Source organism: Eucalyptus grandis, chromosome 5, assembly GCF_016545825.1.
Source record: "Eucalyptus grandis isolate ANBG69807.140 chromosome 5, ASM1654582v1, whole genome shotgun sequence".
Classification (NCBI taxonomy): Eukaryota; Viridiplantae; Streptophyta; class Magnoliopsida; order Myrtales; family Myrtaceae; genus Eucalyptus; species Eucalyptus grandis.
In genome coordinates, this window is record NC_052616.1 from 12,365,660 (window position 1) to 12,389,197 (window position 23,538).

The 23,538-nt window shown below is 39.1% G+C and overlaps 2 protein-coding genes across 2 annotated transcripts; one reads left to right on the top strand and one right to left on the bottom strand.

Moving 5' to 3' along the window:
- The first annotated feature begins 1,169 nt into the window (after positions 1-1,169).
- LOC104444215 (alpha-glucosidase 2) lies at positions 1,170-18,985 on the top strand. Its single transcript, XM_039314071.1, is given in 24 exon segments — positions 1,170-1,622; positions 2,459-2,728; positions 2,911-2,979; positions 3,060-3,197; positions 3,299-3,416; positions 4,203-4,285; positions 4,458-4,553; positions 5,274-5,452; positions 5,745-5,764; positions 5,767-5,885; positions 5,952-6,038; positions 7,894-8,079; positions 8,929-9,096; positions 9,517-9,637; positions 9,737-9,806; positions 10,609-10,696; positions 10,782-10,902; positions 11,613-11,806; positions 11,919-12,027; positions 12,927-13,082; positions 14,177-14,279; positions 16,334-16,507; positions 16,842-16,987; positions 18,621-18,985. Coding segments are annotated over 24 exon segments (3,246 nt in total). The 5' UTR covers positions 1,170-1,385; the 3' UTR covers positions 18,815-18,985.
- Positions 18,986-20,749: 1,764 nt separating this feature from the next.
- Positions 20,750-23,308, bottom strand: LOC104444217 (ubiquinol oxidase 1, mitochondrial). The gene is made up of 4 exons (XM_010057863.3): positions 23,016-23,308; positions 22,785-22,912; positions 21,175-21,663; positions 20,750-21,061 (listed from the first exon to the last, which is right to left on the bottom strand). Exons 3-4 carry the CDS (start codon positions 21,640-21,642, stop codon positions 21,002-21,004), a joined length of 528 nt encoding a protein of 175 aa, XP_010056165.2. The 5' UTR covers positions 21,643-21,663; positions 22,785-22,912; positions 23,016-23,308; the 3' UTR covers positions 20,750-21,001.
- Positions 23,309-23,538: the final 230 nt, after the last annotated feature.

Sequence of the window (23,538 nt, forward strand, 5' to 3'; positions counted from 1 at the left end):
GTCCCATTTCCTCTAATCAAAGAAATGCATGAAAAATTTGAGAATGAATGGTCTCACGGCACATTTGTAACTTTAAGATGTTTCGTCATATTAGGTATAACATTCAAGTGATTGTTTTGTTTTTGTCCCTACGGTGTTTTTGTTGTGTTTTCGTCCCTATGGTGTTTTATTATATCTATTATAGATGTGATGCATAGAACTGCCCAATGCCAAATGGGCAAAGCAATTACGTGGATGAAGGACGACTTTTGTAGGTCCAGCTATAGTCCCAAGTGGTTCGGAATCTCTCTCTTACTCACATATTTGAATTCTTTTGATCGTTTCTTAATTGCAAGAATTCTTTTTTTCCGAATAATTCCTACGCTATAGTCTCAAGTGGTTCGGAATCTCTCTCTTACTCACATATTTGAATTCTCCGATCGTTTTTCAATTGCAAGAAATCTTTTTTCCGAATACTTCCTACTTTACTCCAACTTGCATTCACGCTAGTGGTAATGGGTTCCTTCTAAAATATGCCGAATCAAATTGATAAGACTTCTTCTTTTTTATGAGAATTTTGATAGGACCATTGAGTTTTTTAGAATAATTAGTAGTTGTATTATAAATTTTCACTTAATTTTAGAGTTACAGATTTTGAGTTCAAATCTTAAGCAAAATATATATATATATATATTAAATATGAGGAAGAATATTAAAATATTTAAATATCAAATTGCCTCTTCCAAGAACTTTCATATATAAAAAATTAGATTAATTATGAGGAAAAATATTAAAATAATTAAATATCAAATTACGTATTTATTTAGTTTTAGTCGTTCCACAAAATCTAATATATCTCAAATGAGCAACTTCCAATTGGTAGTCAGAATGAAGCCCCGGAATGGGTGCTTGAAATTGTGGGTTCCACGAGTACAGGTGTCGCGTTTTCACCGTCTTCTTATTTGACACGCTAGAGCATGAGACGTACTTAATATGTTCTCCTGCACGAGACCTGTGACGACGAAATGGGCAAGTCCCAGTCCCACCACCAACTCAATCCCGCCACGTGTCCACCTCTCACCTCCCTCCATCTCCTCCATCATTCGAGCCCCTCACTTTTCACTCTCTCTCTCTCTCCCCTCAAAAAGGCAAAAGAGAGGACGAAAAGAAGAGAGAGACGGAGGAACCTCTCTCTCCATTTCCGCCTCCTAGAAAAAGCAAGCCAGTTGCTACTGCTGCTGCACGCGATTCGCAGCAAAAGGCAACTCAAGTCAAGTCGCGTCCCCGCACCTCCCCACCATTTTCTCTCTCTCATTTTAATTTATACATTTCCTTTTATTGCCAATTTATTTATTTATTTATTTATTAAATTTCTTTAAATACTCACTCCCCCGGTGGCGGACAAAATGGAGGACCTGCTACTGCTCAGTCGCACTAGCACCATCGTCGTCCCACTACGTGCAGCATCTTCTTCATCGTCGCTCCCGCCCCGTCGTCGCTCTCGCCTTCACGCGCCTCCATCGGGAGCCGCGTCGCTCGGCCGCTCGCGCTCCTTAAAGCGTCCTCTCCGTCCTCCGCCCGATCGCCTCTTCTCCGCCGCCGCAGCAGCAGCAGCAGCAGCTCCGTCGTCGTCGTCTCCGTTCAGTCCGTCCGTCCGTCCGTCCGTCCGTCCGTCCGCCCGCCTTCGCCTGCTCTCCGGTGCGTCGTCCGATCGTGCATGTTCTTTTCGGCGACCGATTTTGGTTTCTGCACGGCGAGTTCACGTCAACGGAGGGGAAAAGTGGAGTCGCGCGTCTTTCGTCGGGCATTTTGAGGTCCGTACTGGAGCGAGTGATCGAGCTTGCGATTCTCGTTGTGGCGCGCTTTTGATTGCTTGCGAGAGAGAATGGGTGAAGTCGAGAGGATTGCATGGATGCGCTGTGCTGCCTTTTCGGAGCATCGACGCTTTTTTTCTTAATCTGAAGTTGCGATGGGATTAGACGAGTAATTGGACGGTGACATGAAAATCTCCTCGCGATCACGACCGTGTGTTCGAAATTCGAGTTATGGCGAGATGAATCTGCGTGTAATTGGAGTCACGGGGGTAGGACCGTTGATGAAAGTAGGTACATGCGCGAAGTCCACGAGCTGGATTGCTGTTGTATTGGCTTCCTACTGCTTCAAATTTTTTTCCACGTCAGATTGGTTGTGCTGCGACAGATTTCGATACGCAACATGCGCGATGCTTCTCTGATGTGGAAGTCCCTGCATGTCACAAGCTCCCCTGCCTTTGTTATATACTTTCATATATAACATGCATGATGTTTCTCTGATGTGCACACGAGGTTTTAGATCTTGATTCTTACACTATAATCAGTACTCTTCGATGGCGTTTAGCATTTTTGGTTCTTGGCATTTGGAAAAATGATAAATTGGTGTAATGCCTGTGCGAATTTTTTTTTTTTTTTTGATCTAATACCTGTGCGAATTTGTGGCATGTAGAGACGGGTCGAGATTGAAAACTAAAATGACTATTCGAGAAGGTCAGGCGGTTGCTGCGGATGTCACTGCGGGAGATATGATCTTTGAGCCTATTTTGGAGGAAGGAGTTTTCCGCTTCGATTGTTCTGCAAACGACAGAGCCGCGGCATTTCCTAGCCTTTCTTTTGTCAACGGCAAGGATAGGGACACGCCAATAACAATTCATCATGTCCCATCTTATATCCCGACTTACCAATGTCTCTTTGGCCAGCAGATTGTCAAACTTGAGGTCAGTCACTGCATGCTCTTATTTCTTTCTCTTAAATTATTTGAATCACTTGTTGGTTTTGTTGTGCTCCCTGGACTGTGACATTTCCAATACTTTTAGGAGCTTCATCTGCTTGATTTCTGTTTTCCAAGTGTGTATGTATTTATCGAAGCCTTAATAACGTTATTTTACATATGATGTAGCTACCTGCTGGGACCAGTTTTTACGGGACTGGCGAAGTCAGTGGACAGCTTGAGCGCACTGGAAAAAGAGTTGGTTCTCTTTCCTTGACTTTGCATGCTAGCATATGTGTTTTCTCTCCTTGAATTCTCAATGATCTCTCTTGTTTTAGGTGTTTACATGGAACACAGACGCATGGGGTTATGGCCCCGGTACTACATCTTTGTACCAATCTCATCCTTGGGTGCTAGCTGTTCTTCCGAGTGGAGAGTCACTGGGGATTCTTGCTGACACGACACGTCGTTGTGAGGTGTTGTGAACTCATGACTGTGATCACATATTGGAGTAGTTTCTTGGAAGATCCGATTCAAACTTGTTTTAAGCTTACGAGTGATATTTTCTCATGGGCAGATTGATCTGAGAAACAAGTCAATAATACAGTTCACGGCTCCATCCTCATACCCTGTCATTACATTCGGTCCATTTGCTTCACCTGGCGCAGTTTTAACATCCTTGTCTCATGCAAGTGGTAATAATGCTGTGCATGTCAGCTTCTTTCCACATGTGTGCTATTCTGCTTAATTCTATTCTCCCAATCATTTTTAATGTGTGGCCACTTTTCGTAGATGCTACTCACTATGTTGGAAAGTGTGTCGATGAATGAGCCGACCTCAAAACAAATTTACCAAAAATCCCTAAGAACATGGAAGTCCATTTTGTTAGCTTACCGGATACTTCAGTTTAGAAGCAAGGTTTTTGTGCTTCCTATACTGCAAATTCTACTGCCTCTTTTATCTGGTCTTTTTCCTTTTGTGGACAAGTGATACTTCAAATTCTTAGAATCTTTTCTACAGATGCTCTCTAAACTTTGAGATCTTGATTTTGACATTTGATGCCAAAACACTCGAGGCATGTCTATTGCTTTTTTTGACCATTTGCTTTTTATTACAAATTTAGGCTTCACTTAATTGGTTTTCCTGAGGAGTATGCATGTTATGCTGTTAAAATTACAGACACAGAAAAGTTGAATGTATTAATTTTATCAGGATATCTTGCATAATTCTTATTACCATGAACTCTCTGTTTTTCCATCTTTAAATGAAGAAAAAGCTTCATGCTAATGAGTGAAGTTGTCAGAATAATTTTTTCTGTCATTCTATGACTTTTCTTTTCTCTGGAAACATCCATCTGTGGATTTTAAGTTTAGTACTAAATGGACTTTACAAGACCACCAGAATGATTAGACAATTTTCTTGATAGTCTGTTTATTACTATTATTGCTTGAATTAACAACATACCTTGCATATATTGTCAGGAACCGTGTTTATGCCACCAAAGTGGTCCTTAGGCTATCAACAATGCCGCTGGAGCTATGACTCTGATAACAGAGTTAGAGAGGTTGGCCCTTTTGATGCATCTTGCTTGATTCTACAATCTTTCTTCCTCAACCCTCGTTTCCTTCTACCTGATTTGATAACAATGATTAACTTTCACTGTATGCTGTCGGCATGTCATTCATGAGTTGATGCATGACAGTTCTTTAGCTCTAATTTTTGTCCACTTATTGCAGATCACAAGTACATTCAGAGAAAAGAAGATTCCTTGTGATGTCGTATGGATGGATATAGATTATATGGATGGGTTTCGCTGCTTCACTTTTGACAAGGCATGGACTCCTGTTTTGTTTTAACCCTGTTATTGCCTTGTTTAAAAAAAATTACAGACTACCTTCCTCTAAATAGGACTAATTTCACATCATCTACCTCACTTTCAATAGGTATGAAGCCACTTGCAACTTATGTCCGGATGAAAATTCACAGTTTTAGCCAATTTCAAAAAGAAGTCACATACATATCATGAAAATTCACTTAAAACAAAGCATAACTACATATCTACATCATGAAAGTTCACCTGAAGCGAAGCATATATCTACATCTACATGTAAGATGTGAGAATTTTGTCAAATATGAATGAAGATCTGTTTTCCATCTAGAAATAATCTGGAGGAAGATGGTGTTATTCATTTTGGAAGTGAGGTAGGTTGTGTGGAATATGTTGTCGATTAATTCACTTTGTAGGTACTGCAATGATCAATGTTCTTTTGATATTCTAATCTCAACCTTAGGTATGGTTCTTGATGCAGACTTGCCATGCATTTCTGTTTTGTCCATTGCTTCCATATGTTTAATCCACCAAGTCCTTTGAGATTGGTATTCACTTTATGTTCGAATCCTCCTAAGCGCATTCATGTCTAGGACTTTTTGCCTTGCTGACTTGTCTAATAGTAAAAGGACTTAGGTTCAATGCTTAGTCAACAGTAGACACCTCTACTAAATAAAGAGTGCTATTTTCAGCATGGAAACTGAGACAAAGTATTTATACTCAGGACCGCTTCTCTGATCCAAAATCTTTGGTAGATAGTCTCCACCGAGACGGGTTTAAAGCCATCTGGATGCTTGATCCTGGTATCAAACGCGAAGAGGGGTATTTTGTCTTTGACAGTGGTTGCAAAAGTGATGTCTGGATAAAAGCAGCAGATGGGACTCCATTTGTTGGTACTTTGCTGTCTTTTACTGTGGTTTTGGCTATCTTTGTCATTGTCTATTTGGTTTTGCTTTTTCCTTTTCATCTTTTTCTTTTTTGTAGCATTTGAAATGTAAGTAATCCCTAAGATCTTTCAAAACATACAAATGTAGACATTCTCATTCATTTTGAAGGTATATGTATGTATATAATCAAAATTCTGGAAGGCAGAAATTGATCAGACAATGCTGATTAACGTATATGTATGTATATAATCAAAATTCTGGAAGGCAGAAATTGATCAGACAATGCTGATTAACTGTTTGCTTGTCAGGGAGGTGTGGCCTGGTCCTTGTGTTTTCCCGACTTTACACAGTCAAAAGTCCGTCACTGGTGGGCTCAGTTAGTTCAGGATTTCATTTCTAATGGAGTTGATGGTATATGGAATGATATGAATGAACCGGCTGTCTTTAAGGTAACTAGTACTTTTAGTTTCTGTCATTTTCTCTTGTTGGACTATGGCTTACAACTTCTCTTTCAGTCTGTGACGAAGACCATGCCTGAGAGCAACATTCATAGGGGAGATGATGAACTTGGAGGTGTCCAGAATCACTCACACTATCATAATGTATGTTTTCCAACCTTTTGCTATTTGTAGTTTGTGTTTCATCTTTTTGAGTTATATAAAAATAGATATTAAGCAATTTTGTAATGTATCCACTGTGCTTGTACTGGAAAAGCAAGGGGGGTTAAGAGTTAAAGAATGAGTTGTTGATTTGGGGTCAAGTGCTAAATGCTTTCTATTGAACATAGTAGGATAAAATATGATAACTTCTGGCTTTCGACATTTTAGCACAAGTAATGTTATGCTTCAACTTTTGGTTAGTTTATCCTACCTGTACATTTGGCTTCATCCAAAATGAATGGTGAGGCTAGCAAAATAAGATTGTGCCTTGCTTTCCACCTCCTTGTCTGAGGATCTTCTCTGCCAAATTTGCATTGTGTGCTTTGAGAACCTTCTCTCCCATGACCTAAGTATTCTCTTCCATGTGTAAAATCACAATCAAACCATTAGATTTAAGAAAATTGAGACTGGGCCAATGGAAGAAGAGTTATATCTTTGTAAAGCATTAGCAACACCACCATTGCAAGTGTGAGATTTTGTGGAACCGCTGCCAAATATTCTAAAAGTTTAAGTTGTTAGATGAAGGCATGGTTTAATATTTAATTACTCTAACATCAAGATTGGGCAATAGTTTTATCTTTGATCATTTGGTACTTTCATCAAGTTGAGAGTATTTTGCTAATAGGGGTATATTTGTCTATTTACTTTATTATTTTATGTATGGGGGCAATAAGGACGTTGTAATTTTTGACCTTTTGACTTTACTATAAATAGATAGCTTGGGGTCAGATTGATCTAACTAAGCATTCAGTTTAGTTTTTGTCTTTCAACACATCATTTATAAGGGTTGCATGCCTTGTCCTTCATAAAACACATGCATGAGTGGGTTGAAATTCCCACACAAAAATCAGCGGTTCTGTAACTACGGTACCAACGGTGTGAAGAGATCAGCAAATAATCGTAACCTTTTCATTCATCAGTAAGTTTGCTGTCTGAAGGATATAAGGACTGAGGAAAATTATCATTTTCATAGCTCTAGAATAGACATATGTGGCTTGTGATCGCATTAAACAGCAGTCCAGTGATATGGAGATTGAAATCAAGTGATTTATTTGCAATAATCCGACAGTGGCATGAGTTACAAACTTTAACCTTAAACATGTAAGATTCGAAAAAGATCCACAGTATTGGAGATTGAAGAGTATAGAGGCTTTGGTTGGCTCATCTTTATCAAACAATAGCCTGTGCAGGTTATGAGATTGGATGAAGAACCAAACAGCTAATCAATAACTTCCAAGCATTTGGAGAGAAAACAGTAAAAAATTAATCCTTCAATATCACAAAGGGAAAAAGTGAAATGTAAAGGGTCCATTTTGTAATTTTGGCTTGCATGTGCAATCCACATTGCTCGGTTTGTTTCTCTGATGCTCACTAGGTAAATTTTGAAGGCTTCTGTTTAGCTATAGCTCTAGTTTGAACTTTTATGGAGAAAGCAAACAAGTGAGGGAGATCAAAGGAAAAATTACAGTAGTTCAAGGCCTGAAAATGATCGGCAATTTACCAAATTAGAGTTATTGCTGCTCTAGTGTAGCGGAGAAGAAGACAGAAAAGATACTTTGAATGTACTCGCAATTAGACAAACAAATAAGTAGTTTTACTCTTCTCCTTTATCTAGTGACATTATTGCGAGAGATCAAATTTTATGGTGATAATTCCCAAGAATTTCCTTGTTATAGACGCCGGTTGCAAATGGTACATTCTAAATATCTTGGTGACTTGTAACCATTGCTCATGTAGCTGGTACTTTTGTTTTTGTCCACTAAGATCTGGTTACTCAATTTTACCATCCCTGTTACAGGTTTATGGAATGCTGATGGCTAGATCTACGTATGAGGGCATGAAATCATCTAATGAAAACAAACGTCCTTTTGTCCTTACTAGAGCTGGATTTGTCGGTAGCCAGAGGTATGCAGCTACTTGGACTGGTGATAACCTTTCAAACTGGGAGCACCTGCACATGAGCATCTCAATGGTACTTCAGCTGGTAAGTGAATTATGGAGGCTATGCTGCTTGTTTTTGCTTGAAGAAATTCCGTTTACTTTTGGTTTTCGCTGAACTTATTGCATTTTCCTGTCCAACTATCATCTTTTATAACTTATGATGGATTACTTCAAGGGAATGACAGTAGCAAATTTAGGTCTTTCCTTCCAAGCTTGTGTACTCAAGGTGGAGCTCAAGTGTCTGTAAATATCAGGGTAATTATGATATTATAACTGCAGTGTGCAGCATGGACATAGAAATTTGGTTTTCATCATCAATCACGTGGTAATCATTGTGCATATCATCAAAGAGAATGAGTAAGCGGTAACCTTAATTTCTATTTCCCTACATAGGTGATGATCCAATATTGGTTAGGTATAGTTGTTGTATGCCATGCTGACACTTTGATTTAAATAAGTAAGCTTGCGGTTGACAAGGCATGCCAAAGCAGTAACTCTAAATAATTGAGTTCTATTGTTTGTGGGACTTTCTTTGCAGACTTAATTCTCTAATGTATTTGAAGTGATTTAGACCCTTTGAAGCACTGGATCCTGGTTTTGTTTGCCCTTTCTTTGCTATGACTTTAACTGCGATATTCATCATATTTTGATTCCAAATTGACAGTTTACTATGAGCTTATCCATGCGTTTATGCACTCTTTGAATAGGAATCCATTTTTTGGAAGATCCTAGCTTTCATGCTCTGGTGGGTCTTGGACAACCCAAAGTTCCTAGCTTTTATGTACAGATTTTGGACTCCCGTCTACAAATTTGATGCGGTGTTTTTGAGAATAATTCACATAATTCACATATGTACGGATCATCCATCCTGACTAATTTTAATTTTGTTCAGGGTCTCAGTGGTCAACCACTTTCAGGACCTGATATCGGTGGATTCGGAGGAAATGCGACACCCAAGCTTTTTGGAAGGTGGATGGGTATAGGTGCAATGTTTCCATTCTGTCGTGGACACTCTGAAATGGACACCAATGACCATGAGCCTTGGTCATTTGGTGAGGAGGTTTGTGCTGCTTTTCTTGGTGACATGCTCATGTCATGTGCGTGAACTTTGTCCTGATGATTTTTATTTCACTCATTCGAATTAAATTCTCTCAAATCTAAAGCACTTCTGTCCGCTTCTGTTACTGATAGACCTGTCATCAGAAAGACTCCAAATTTCTTAAATGGCCATGAAACATGTGAAATAAATCATGTCTCTCAGGCCTTAGAGAACCTCTGGACCTTCCTTTCTAGTAAAATATATGAAATCATGACTAATTTAGCATGCTGACTCTTTAGTATCAGATTCTCTACCTTCAGATTGCTGGAATGTATAGATTTCTCTAATTGTCGTTGGCGCTTATTTTGTAAATTCATTGGTTCCCTTGGAAGATTTTACAGAATTGATCTTTTACTTTCTTTTTTGTCTCTCTTGCACTAGTGTGAGGAAGTCTGCCGCCTGGCACTGAAGCGGCGCTACCGCTTTCTTCCCCACATATATACTCTTTTCTACATGGCTCATAAAACGGGCACTCTTGTGGCAAGTCCGACCTTTTTCGCTGGTGGGTTAGCACAGTGTTAGATAGCATTCTTGCCTTCATACCACATGTATTACTGTTCTTATTTGCATAGGTATCTAAGCTTAACAAGTTCTTGTGCAGATCCCAAAGATCCCAGGTTAAGGACACTGGAAAATTCATTTTTATTAGGGCCACTCTTGGTTTGTGCAAGGTTATCCTCTCTTCACTATAAAATTAAAAATTTGACCTTGCACGTGTCATGAGGATACATGCAACGTGAGCTCCTTGCTGCTTCTCCATATTGTATTGCAGTTACTAGCGTCTTTCCCTTTTTCTTTTGTCTTTGCTGATCTAGTTAGTATCTTCCTCGGAGTTTCAGAAAGAGAATATATTTTTTCAACTTTTGAGATTACAACTTAAATATACTGTAGTCTAATCATGTCATTAGGTATAATTGCTGTCCACGCCTTATTTAGCGTGATCACATGACGTATGCATGTTTCTGCACTTATGCGATATGGTATTCTATCAATGTTCTCACTACTAGCGGACCTGGAGGGGCTGGTGGTGGCCCTCATCCCCTTAGGCTCAGTAGCCATCGCCGCTTACAAATTACATAGATTTCCTACATATCTATGTTATTAATGTTTGAGTGGACATGGCCCACTGTGAGAGGAAAATCCCTATTAATGAGAGATTGATTGAGTTAACGTATCAGTACCTTCAATGTTATGTCTTACTTTTAAAGGCCTTCTGCATTTTGTAGCATTGTCATCATAAAGATATGCCATCTGGTAAGTTAATGGGAATAGTGAGCAAAAGATGTGATGGTTATTAAATCTTGATACTGTCCTTGTTAGTCCTCAAAATAACAGATGATTCTTTGGATTCTTTTGCCTAAGTTTCTTGGCCTTATTGATGGTTCTGCAAGGGTTTAATAAATTGCGTTTAAAAAGGCTTTAAGCCGAACATAAATCCATATGCATCTGCTAATGTCATTTAATCTTGATCAGCTCTATGCCACATCAGGAATCAAATGACTTGCAGCATGTGTTGCCCAAGGGTATTTGGCTGACCTTTGATTTCGATGATGCACACCCGGTACCACAAGTTCTTAGTTTCTCTGTAATGCTCTTCATGATAATGGTTTGCCAGCAGTTAATGTTATTTTGCTTTAACTTGATAGGATCTGCCCTTATTATTTCTACAAGGTGGTTCAATCATTCCTTTGGGTCCTCCCCACCAACATGTTGGTGAAGCTAATCTTTCAGATGACTTGACACTCCTTGTGGCTTTGAATGAGCACGGTATATCTCTTCCACTTGAATTTTCTTGGGTAGCGTTGCATTGATGGTTTTGATTATAGACAGGTCATGAACATATATAATTTGTGAAAATTCATCTTTGGAACGCGTAAAGTTGCTGATTAGAAGTCTAATTATCATTGTCCATCGCTTTCAATTGGAAAAATTTACTGTTTCCTCTATGGATTCTTATAATTTATCATTATGTTGTTTGTTGACAGAATCGCTAATGCCAGATGTCTATTTAATAGATAATTTCCGGTTGCTCAAGCTTAGAACAACTTAAGCATGTCATTAAGTGAATTAATTTTCAATCTTGTTAGATGTACTTGCTAAATTGTGTCCGATTGTTTTCTTTCTGTCTTTCCAATAATTAAGTGTGTCTAATTCTGTATTTTCCTATCTCGTGAGTCCATGGCATGCTTCTTTGTCACACACTACTGTTGACCAGCATCGAAATTTTTTCCACAAAAGTTCTTAATCAATACTGTAAGTTGACAGCAAAGTGAGGCAATCGGTTTACATTTTTGTTGCTATTAGGCTTAAGTCAAAAAGCACTTGCAAGAGGATCTTTTTGTTAAGAAAAATTGGAAGGTTGAATATATGATCATGTGACTACCGAGTGTTTCATCCATACCTTTCTTTTTTCCTGCTGTAAAGAAGACTGGTTTAATTTCATCCATATTTTGATTTGTATCTTTTCTGCCAAACAGGGACCGCAAAGGGCATTCTTTTTGAAGATGATGGTGATGGATATAAGTATTTGGAGGGAGAATATCTGCTAACTCACTATATTGCAGAACGTGAATCTTCACTGGTTACCATAAGAGTGTACACAGAAGAAGGTTCATGGAAGAGGCCAAAACGTCGTCTGCATGTAATGTTGTTACTAGGTGGAGGGGCAATGGTAAATTCCTTTTCATAAGAAAGGGCGCTTGTTTTATCTGATTTAAGAATTTGTTATTAAGCACCACTGGAGTTGTTATTTGGAAATTGTGAGCAAATATGATCATACACAGGTTGATGCGTGGGGCATGGATGGCGACACTATCCAAATAACATTGCCTTCAGAGGACGAAGTGTCTAAGATGGTAGCTGCAAGTGAGAAGAAATATAATGCACGCTTAGGTAATGCTAGTTTGCAAGTTGGAAACCCTATGATGTGTCTACGTCTCTGAGGATGAATTTGTTACTTTTTTTGGCAAAATGGAATCGTGTTCTGCTGTGAACGTGGCTGGACCTCTCTCATTATCAAGTTCTTATCAAACCAATTTCATAAGTTTATGTCCATATCTATATTTGTTTTTTGTCTTGATACTACCTATTCCTTTTGTGATAATTAGAGCCGAAGATTAATATTCATTAGGCCATGTCTTCTTTTCACAGTTTTTTATCCTGGAAAAAATGCTGGTGAGATATCCCTAGCTGCAGCAATTTGTGGGTTAATTGGCTTTTTTGATGGAAAACGGATACAAATTCCCATTTTCATTGTTATAGTAAATATGCTATCCATGAGAATTGATTCATTCTGTGAACATGTTAACAACATGGAACTTTAATGTTTGTTTATCAGATTTATAGTCATAAATGCAAAGTGAAATCACGAACCATGGTTTGGTAGAGATACTTTGTGCTCATTCATATCTACACAGAGGAAAGTTGCCTCCTTAATGACTGCTTACACTTGTTTCAACTCTTATTGATTGCCATGCATCAACTTTAAAAAGTTTACATGGATGATATTTCCAGGACATCTTTTAAAAACTTTTTGCTGTGGGAAGGAGAGAGTTGGTAAATCCATGAACATTACTGCACATCCTGTAGCAGCTTTTCCAACTTTTTGCTGATATTCGAGGAAGGTGGCTCCTCCTTGACTGGGGATGTCATTCTTCCTCTTGGATTATTATGGGCTCCAAAGAAGAATGTTTGAAAATCACTGCCTTTGTTGATATCATGCTGCGACTTTGCCTATGTCTTCTGCATCTTCTCCATGTACCCTTATTGATGCAAGTGATTCTTGCATGCAGAGAGCTGTAAGCGCATTCCAGACGTTGAAGAGATCTCAAGCCATAAGGGTGTAGAACTTGCGAGGACCCCTATTGAGCTAAAAAGTGGGGAATGGATAGCCAAAGTTGTTCCTTGGATTGGGGGAAGGATCATATCAATGGAGCATGTCCCTTCAGGTGATTTGACTGGGTTCTTAACCATCCTGATACTACTACAACTATTTAAACGTTTTTGAATTCCAACTTTTGAAAGTGAAAGCTTGCTGATATATTAAAGAGTTCGTGCAGCGATAGTGCTGATTTTCCTTATCAGTAAGTTTAAACTAAATGTCGATTCTCTTCAGCAAAAACCAGTTCTGCAAAAGTTGAAATGTTTGGACATGGGTGATGCTTTTTGTAGCTACATAGCTGACAATCGGATATATGAGAGGTTCAGTTCAATTCCGCAGAGATTCCTTTTGCACTTGATCACAAGTATCGTTTTTTTTTTCTTTGCTCAAGAAGTAAATTAATGTGCTTGAATAGATTTTGGGTTAGTATTGTCTACAAAGCTTTGCTTACTTTGGTCCCTCCTTTTTTATCGGGATATGTGTGATGCTTCTTCTCTGCATATGTGACAATTTAGCGCATAAGAAGTTCAATTCAAATAGAAATAGAATTATTTAACTATGGAGTGGTAGGTGTTTCTTTTTCCTTTGATTGGTAGTAAATTGAGTTATTGGAGAGACTTATTGGCATTGCCCACAACATTTGTATAACTCCTATCACATCTATATCAACATGGATACATCTTGTCTTGCTCAATCTAAGAAGGGATGAACATGACAGCTTATCGTTAACTTACACTGGCCATGAAGCAGCTTGTCATAGACCAGATATTTCTTGATGTTATAGGCAATTCCGGATTGTGTCATGGCCATAATGATAATTATGCCATCACTGGTAAGACAGCCACTTCAATTGGTATTTTCTCATGAAAAGCAAACATGAAGTAATCTAGCATCATTATAGTATGCAAAAGCTGAGACTCTGTTAATCATTGAGTTTTTTCCTATTTCATACTTGTATGATCTACACAACTGTGACCTGTATGCTGTCGCTGCCACGACAATTATGACAATTGATCCTCTATTTTGCTCTACACTGAGGAAGGTTGAGGTTGATTTGATGATTAATAAAGCATGAAGGCAAATGCTATAAGATATGTGAAAACATATATAAGTTATCAGAATTTAAGATAGAACCTCAAATTTTATTTGGCTGTATGGCAGGTACACAATGGCTTCATAGCAGAATTGAAATCAATGGATATGAAGAGTATAGTGGAAGAGAGTATAGGTCTGCTGGATGTACTGAGAACTATACTGTCATCGAGTAAGTTTCTCAACTTCAGTCTCAGTTTTGGTGATTGCCTCTCTGCAGCATGAAGAAAATGAGCCAAATGGTTGTTTAAGATATTTCATGTATTAGGAGGAAGAAACAAGAGTTTGGATTATAGCGGTATCGATTATTAGGAACAAATAGTTTGCTTGAGTTAATGAAAGATTTAATTTCGTCTTTGTTTGGACTTATTATTCTGGGTCTGAGTATGTTATTGGACCATTAGTTGCGAAGCATGAGCCAAACATGGCAGTTGCAAGGGTATTATTGCTGAATCTCGCAAATACTGAAGAATTTTGTTAGTCAAATCTATCAACGCATGTTCATCAAGTTTTCCTGAGGAGGTCCTGAGTTTAAATCTTTTCGGGCCTTATTTGCCCTCTTTATCATATATTTCACAAAGTCCAGTCTATGCATGAGGGAAAGTATTTAAATATTAGTCTACATCTTCAAGTAACTCATTAAATTTTAGAAAGGGACCCAAGGTTTATCTTTCTTCTTTCCATCAATCGCTGCTTGTCATCAAGGGGAATTGCTGTTCATTCAGATCAAGTAAACTTGTTGTTTTTGTTGGCTTTTTCGTTGCCATCAAGGAGTTGCTGCAACTTTGTTCCTCTGAGTCGCTGTCTATTGACCACCCGTCTCAATCTGTCACCATTGATCTTGTCTTTTCCAGTGAGCTGAAGTCTACCATCGCAAACTTTTCTCAAGCCACTGTCACGAGTCTGCATTGCTCCCCATCACTTCACAAGCTGTTCTTTGTCACTCTTCCTTGTCTTCATGGCTAGTGGAAACTCGCAATCAAGTCCCTTTTTTCTCTAATATAGGGTTCCGTCAAGTCCTTCATTCCAGTAGCTGTCTTCGTCTCCTTTGTTGTCCTCTGTCGTTTCTGGTTTGTGTATCAGTCAAACTTTACGCATTTGCTCCGGTTCATGTGCTTTTGTTTCTTTAACAGAGCTCTCTCACTTATAAAAAGAGATGAGTCAAGAAAAAGGCTTTATCCAGTAGCAACTCATCTTTAATAACTTCCCCAATTGTCGTCCTTTAAAATTTTAAGAAGCCTACTGTAGATGTTTATTGTGAGACTCATCTTCATTTGATAGCATCATTGACGGGTGAGATTTTTGTCAAGTTTCCAAGCAAAAGCTGTGAGCACCGGATACCAGCATACCTTCATTGAGCTGCCAAAGTCAAGCGTTGTGGGGTGATGGAGTTTAGTTTGCTGCAATTCAAGTCGAGTTTTCACACATTTAACCTTTGTTATATGAGAAATAGAGGTTTCAATTTTTTGATCTTAATTTGTTTCTTCGGCGCTTTCATCAAAAGTGGTGTTAACGTGGACTATATTCAGTTTGTCCTGTAAGGTCTGGACATAATTGTCATTACCTCAAATCCAGTTCGATATAATCAACATCCATTTTCTAGTCGAGGTCCAGTTTACGCAGTGTTTTAGTCACAAACTTTGGATGAGAGTTGCAACTATCATATGCAAGGCGGATGCTCCAGCTTGAGGGGAATTGTTGAAATGCATTTATAATGTTAGGCTATTAGCTAGTAGTTAGTAGGTGATCATATATAAGGAAATTAAGGTTTTGCTAGTGTCTCTATTGATCTATAAATAGAGCCATCTATTTACTTTGTTATTTAGTAATTGAGTAAAGGTGTAGTCTTTATTTATTTTCTCTTTTACTCTCTATTGAAGATTGTAGAATATATACACTTGTAACAGGGGTTCTTTTTGTCACAACATGAGTTATACTACATCCTTTAATGGCTTTGGTACAATAGGAAGTGAATCAGAATTCTTCTAGTCTGTGTATGTCTGTATCAGTATTTTCAATAGGCCTCAGAATACTTCTTAGTAATTCCAGCAGTTTGCAAATTGGACCAGAGTAGAACTTGACTTTTCAATTACGTAGAAGTGTTTGACCACTTGTAATGTGCTGAATTATTTATTTATCAACATTGTTGTCTTTTGTTTTGCAAAACATAAGAATTTTATTTTCTTGCACTAGATTTACCTCGCATGTGCTCTGCATTCCCTGTAGGAGAAATCTTGAGCATGCTGGAGAGGAGGAATCTCTTATGATGGAAGGTGAAATTGGTGGTGGACTGGCTATTCAACGACTCATATCTATCAGAAAGGACAACCCTAAGGTGTTTCGAATTGACTCTAGCCTTGTAGCCAGGAAAGTTGGTGCTGGTTCTGGTGGATTTTCAAGGTCAGCCCAAACAGAGTCTTGGAGAAAGTTACACAACTACAAAGGACTTCTGATAACAGGCCTTTATGAAATGAGCAATTATGTTAATGCTAAGAAAATGTTATGAAAAACTCATTGCTCGTCACTATTGAGAGTACATGCTTAAAGTTGAGCCTGCATTTTTCTTACAGTGAATAAATATAATCAGAAAATTAAATGGAGATATCATTAGAGAACTGCATTTTATGCTTTTTGTATTTTATCGTCAGATATTCACCCCATATTCACCCTTTTGCACCCTAAACTTTTAGATTGGTGATGATCACCTATAATGGTTGTTTATATTCTGCTGTAGGTTGGTCTGCTTGAGAGTACACCCCACATTCACCCTGTTGCACCCTACAGAATCTTTTATCTCATTTACAGCTGTGGATGGTTCTAAGCATGAACTTTGGCCCGATTCTGGGGAGCAGACTTTTGAAGGGAATCTTCTACCTAATGGTAATTGTTTTTTCTTACCTTTTCTTGTGGTTCTGCATTTTGTTATCTGCTGCGAAGGCCTGGGTAACTGGAGAGCTATACTCCATAATAAACCAAGATGCGGTCGCATCACTCCACTTTTTGGAACTCTTACACTGGGTTGTCAAAAACTTGCACGGGATTACAAATACCTTAGTAAACCAAGATCCAAGTGCATTGTTCAAGATTTTGGTACTTCTACCATCTTGGATCACCCAAAGTTGGTTTGCATTGACTTTTTAACACTCTGGTATCAGTTTAACAGAAATATTCCAGAAACCGTTGATGCTTTAAGTGGTCAACAAGAAATAAAAGAGCTGAGGTAACAAAATTGAGCTAAGTATACTCCTCTCTTCAAGTACTACCAGCCCAGCCTCCAACCAAGGCTGAGTCCACTTCCTCCAAATATCTTACTACAGCATCAGTCGCTTCTATAGTAAACCCTTGTACAGAAGCTGCTGCTCCTATAAAACGGAACAATGGTCTCCTATCAATGGCCCCATATAGTTAAGCCTCTCCCTCTCATATAAATTTGTAAACACACTCTGCAGCTCTTACTAGAGATGAGATGATATAAAGACAGTTCAAAGTACACTTGAGGTTTTTCTAAGTTCAGCACAAGTGGAAGTACAAGAATCAAGGTGTAGGCTCTTCATATTGGTAGTATTCTCGTTATTCTTGTCTCCTTCGAATTCCAGTCCTCAATTCTCGTTGACCCAAATGCCAGAGGTCCCTTAGCCAGCCATCATTGTCTTCCTTCTCCATCCTTGTGTGTATCTTCATATGGCCTTGCATTAATCAATGTCAATTGATAGGTCCATGAGATTTCCTTCCATGAAAGCACCTATCAGCTTTGATTCCTCAATATCCGATTTCATTCAATTAGCTACTGCATATCTGGACGTTCCATTTCATCAATAGGTTGAGAATGGGGATATTCTTCACTTTCTTCAGATGGTTGTATCTACATATGCTTAAAATCTTCATCGAGTGGATCTCCAATCACCATAGATAATTTCTGTGCATCTTTTGAGAGATCCATACATCTGCTTTGGCATAAATTCTAATTTTCTTAGTCTTTTCCATGATAAATGAATATCTAGTTTTAGGTTAGGTTAAATTATATCTGATTGAGTATAATTTCATCAATCAAGTGTCAGATCTTCAGATTGAATCATTCAAAACTCAATTCGAATTTTGAAGTTGCAGGTTTGTTAAGCACATCTTGCTCCTGGGATAGAATGTCCTACTTCTGTTGTCGGCAAACTTCCTTCCACTGTTTACACTACTTCTTGCTCTGTAACACTTCCAGCTTTTATTTTCCTGTCCTCTGTGGAATCTTTTCTTCTTTGATTACCTAACCTAGATGTCGTTAACTATAGCATCCACTCAAATGAACTTGATTAACCCATATTTAGTTTGATTAACCCATATTTAGTTTGTTGTCATTAACGTATTTTTCTCCTAGTGTTCGAAAAATTCCTTAAGAATGATGACCTTTTGGAAAAACCATTAATTGGTCATCGAACCAGCACCCAGTCACTTCTGACGTTTTTTTTTCCCTAACAAATGAGGATGTTCTTCATCTTGGTGCCTGACGGTCTTATTTTTTCAGGTGAATGGTCGCTTTGGGACAAATGCCTTGGTGTGGGACTAGTCAATCGGTTCAATGTCAATGAGGTCTTCAAGTGTTTGATCCACTGGGGAACCGGAACGGTTAATCTGGAGCTGTGGTCAGAAGAGCGGCCCGTTTCCAAAGAGTCCCCTTTGAAGGTGTCCCATGAATATGAGGTTGTAAGAATGTCCTGAATTTTCCATATTCCACTGTGACGCTAAGAAAACTGAGAAGTCTGAATAAATATTTGAGCTTGCTCTGGTTGTTGATTCGCACGTCTAGAAAATTATGTTGTCGCAGTGTTTTGACTGAACAACAGGAGCATTATCGCGAAGGTGAAAGTGAATTTATGTGTGCTATGCTAAGGCTCCGTCTATCGCCTGTCTGTGGTCATTTTCACTGAATTCCAATCACAGGCTTGTCACAATTGTACAAATCTTGCTTTTCATCTATGACCATTGGATGGCCAAGTCTTGTTATCATGACTGTTTATGCTTCCAAAATTTTGCATCTTTTCGAGCAACATGTAAACTACAAATTCAGTGGAAAATCAGCAGAATCATCATAATTAGCCAAAAAGAGAGAGAGAGTATGTATCTTTGTTAACGTGTCACTAAGTTTCACCAAAACATACATAAATCAGTTAAACAAGTTTTTTTTTTGAGGAGTATGTATCTTTGATTTTTAACAGTGTGAAATCACTAAAAGCTTCACCAAAACATACAGGTAAATCAGTTAAACTGGGCAAAATTATATCAGCAACAAATCTACTCATTTCAGGTTTGGCCAATCTAAGCACTACTCAGCTTTTGCCGTTGGTTATACTTTCAGTCGACTAGCGAAGTTCCAGGGTCTTACGGGCCCATCTTCAAAATGTCGGGCCGATTCATACCAATGAATGAGCTTCTATCGAAGAAGCTAATATGCTGCTTTGTTGCAGGTGATCTCGACAAAAATCAAATGTGATCCTATTTTTAAAAATTTATTGTAGTATAAGCACCGTAGCACAACACATGGCTTCTCTTCTGGTTTGACTCGCGTTGATGCTGGTTCATCCTGCCCTTTTATTTTGCAAAGCAGGGTGGTGTGTGGTTAGAGAAAAACATTTGTCCTATAACATAGGAAAAATAATACAAACAGTCCCCAAAATTTGATTCAATTAGCAATTTCGTCTCTTAACTTTGAAGTTGTTCTAATTCATGAACTTTAGCTTAATTTGCAATGTTGCCCTTGAACTTTTAATTTGTCTAATGTAGTCACTCAATTTATGGCATAGGTTCAATATAGTTCTTGTACTATATAAAAATATTCAATATCATTATTTTATTAATTCAAGTTATAGTCAATATTGAAAATTTTAATATAATTTAGTGACTAGACTGAATATGCACAAAAAGTTCAAATTAAAAGTACATGGATGATAAAATATGTTGGGATAAAGTTCAAGAATAGCATTGAACAAATTGACACTTTAGGAATGACATTACACAATATGCTAAAGTTCACGAATTATTTGTATAAATTTTCCTATAACCTTCATGCAAAACAATAGTGGGGGCCAGTACTTATTCTCTTACACTAAGATCCATCATATATCCTTGTGATTTTTCAACATCTCCCAATCATGGGAGATGTCTTGAAATTGAGGTAGTTACCTACCTGTTCATGGGAACTACCACCACCATATTGAATGATCGCCGTCACTATAACCATCTCGCCGTTTCGCTTAGTACTTACTTTGATTTAATTAAATCTATCCTTCCGTTTGAAGGAACTAACATAAATTTACATTTTGCTATAAAGATGTTGCTAGATTTTGTAATTTCTAAACCCATCCTAGTTGACACGATAGGAGTTGGTCAGTGACTGCTATTCTCCGATTCTCAAATTCTAAAAGGATCGACTCTAAAATTGGCCCTGCCTAAGAGTAGCACCCTGTATTGCAATTACCGTTTGGGCTACCTTGGAGTTGCAGGAGAGAAGACATGGCTTGAACATTTTATCATTCGCTTCAAGCAGAAAGCTTCTCCCCAGACGAACTCCGATTCTTCGATCGACCGCAAACCAGTTCCTTTTCTATCTCAAAAATCTGCCATTTGGAAAGTACCATCGTGAATTAGAAGGGATGATCTTGGTCAAACATAAGTTCTTTATTCAGCAACAGCAAGATGGGGTTATTTCACAAGGGGGAAAAGGAATCGAAGTACAATTACCATGAGGTTCACGACGATGAACTCCTGTAGCCAGAATCATTTTAATGAACACAACAGTGGATTATAAACACTGTAATGAGTACCGAAATTATTTCATAGTAAAAGACATAGTCCTCGAGCATATAACGAACATTTCATCCTTCACAGCACTTCAGTGACCTGCAATATTCAGTGATACCCGAGTGGAGCAGGAGCTTCCTTCAGCTCACGTCCCTGATAATGTATGTCCTGCAACAATTCATCCATTTAAACCAGTCAGGATCAGATCGAGTATACAGTCCGATTGTTAAATCGCACAAGTGCTATAAAAATTTGAGACGTGCTGTGAATGAGATCATTACCGATGCAAAGTGGTTCACATCCCGGTGATGTGCCTCATCAGCTCTCACCACGAGCACGACATCCCTCAGAGTGGACCCTTCGGGGAGCTGCCAATAGTCGATAGCGATGGCCGGAGCAGGGACATTCTCGATACTTCCATTGTCCAACTCCTTCAGGAACTCGGTGTAGGAGTGTATGGCCTCTTCTTCAAGGTAGCCAACCACCCGATGGGCAAATTTGGGAGAGATCAGATAGCCCAGGAAGTAGGCGTTGAAGAAGACGCCCTGGACTGCAAACACGAGGGCGCGCTCGTACCATCTTGGCTGCGAAACCTCCATGAAGGTCATGAGGTGCATGCGCTCATTCTCAGCTTCTTCTAGCAAGGCTTTGATCCAACCACCACTGTGCTCGAACCGCCTCAGCGATTTGCAGTGCAGAAGCAGTCCTCCGACCATGCCGGGCACCGCTGCCACGGTCTCCAGCATCATCGCTCGGCAGCCATATCTTCTCTGTTCACAAGAAATAAATGTTCATGTCAAAACTCTCGGGAGCGAATCGCGCGTTTAGCCTCTTACGCCCTTACATATCAAAGATAAAATTTAACATAAAAAAAAAAAAAAAAAAAAAAGGTCTAGCTCCCACGATGGACAGTGGCTGGAAAGAAGACAATTTACCCCTAATTACCAATTAGACGCATAAACTCGTATTTTAAATTCATATATAAGATGAAAAAGAAAAAGAATAATATTATAGTTTATTCTAACTAATAGAATAGTTTCATTAACTAGTATATCAAAATACGACCAAAAAAAAACTAATATATTAAAATACGACAAAAAAAAAAAACTACTATATTAAAATTATAATAAATAATTTTTTAATATAAAAATCGATTTCCATTTCTAATTTTTTTGAATATTCGAATTTTGAATCCGAAGAAATAAAAAGAAATAAAAAAATGCGAATTTTTTTTTTTATTTTGTTTGAATTCCTTTTTTTCGTTATAAAAAATTCATCCGAAGGCAGGTGAAAGAGAAAAAGTTTTATTTGTTTTGTATAAGAGCACTATCTATTTATAACTATTCTATCTATATCGAAAAAAGAATCGAACTAAGGTTAATGGAAATAGGATTCATACTTTGATATTTAATTTAAAAAAAGTCCAACATCAACTTCACATGATTTTATAAAAATTCGAGGTGTTCTGTTAAAATAAAAATTAAATCTTTAAATTCAGAACCAAATATAAAAACCCCCTCGAAAAACAAAGAAAGAAAAAAATGGAAAAGAAAAGGCCGAAAGCACAATCAGCAATTTCAAACGCAACCTAAAACTTTTTGTCCAAGAAATCTCCGTCCATTTCAAAGAGCGAGGTCACCCTGACTCCTTCTATCTCTACAGGTACAACTCCACATCAAACGTCGACTAGTCCATGCTCGATGGAACACCAACCAAGATCATGCGCGTTCTAAGTTATATGTTCTAATAGATCTCGACACGCCTGGGCTGGTGTACGTGTAGATCGGCCAACGATACAACTTTCCGATCTTTAGGATTAGATGGAGAACCAGGCGTTGAACCGCCAGATGTGCGGAAGTCGCCGGATCATAAACTGAACATGAGGACGTACCTGGAAAATATGTCCGTGGGGTATCTCATGGACTTGACCGTCCAGAAGGCCAACTTGTCCAGGAACGTCAGCGGCGCATGGTGCTTCTTCAGATCTATCGACAGGTCCGCCTTGTACGTCTCCGTCGGCTTCATCGTCCATCCCCACCGTGAAAACACGCATCAGCAACAAAAGTGGACTCGACGCAAACAAGGTAAGACGAGATCGCCACAGAAAAAAAGTTCACGTTACCCGAAAGCAAGTCCACCTCCACTCGGTGCCGTCGCCCCTGGTGACCTTCGAAGGCTCCACGCCCCAGTAACTCGCGATCGCCTTCCCGCCGGCGGCCGCGCGCTTGTCCTCCTCCGCCGTCTGCTGCTGCTGCTGCTGCTGAGGCCGCGCCTCCTTCTCTCCGAGAGCCAGGGTGCTCTCGCGGCGCATCCCGATCGCCGGAGCCCTGAGCCACGCGGTCGCCGCCGCTCCGCCGCGAGCGGGGCCGGAGTAGAGTACTTCGCTCCCTGCGCCGCCGCGGCCGCCTCGCCGGCGAAGCCGCGTGCGGCGACGACGGAGGCCGTCGCGAGCGTCCTCCGGCCCAGCGCGGCGATGGCGGCGCCGGCGAGGAGCTTGCCGCCGTGGTGCCGTCCGATCATCATCGTGATCAGCGAAGGAGGAGGAGGAGGATCGACCGTTACGCGAGAGTTTGGGAAAGGGAGAGATTCGGTTTCCGCGTTTCGTCGAGGGGTTTTGGGGTTTATGAGTTCAACGTCGAAGACGT

What these genes read in the sequence shown, in the direction of transcription:
- LOC104444217 (XM_010057863.3), bottom strand. Translation starts at nt 21,642, where the DNA reads ATGATGCTGGAGACCGTGGCAGCGGTGCCCGGCATGGTCGGAGGACTG. An exon ending in ATGTGAACCACTTTGCATCG is followed by an intron (nt 21,062 to 21,174) that starts GTAATGATCTCA and finishes GAATTGTTGCAG; the next exon opens with GACATACATTATCAGGGACG.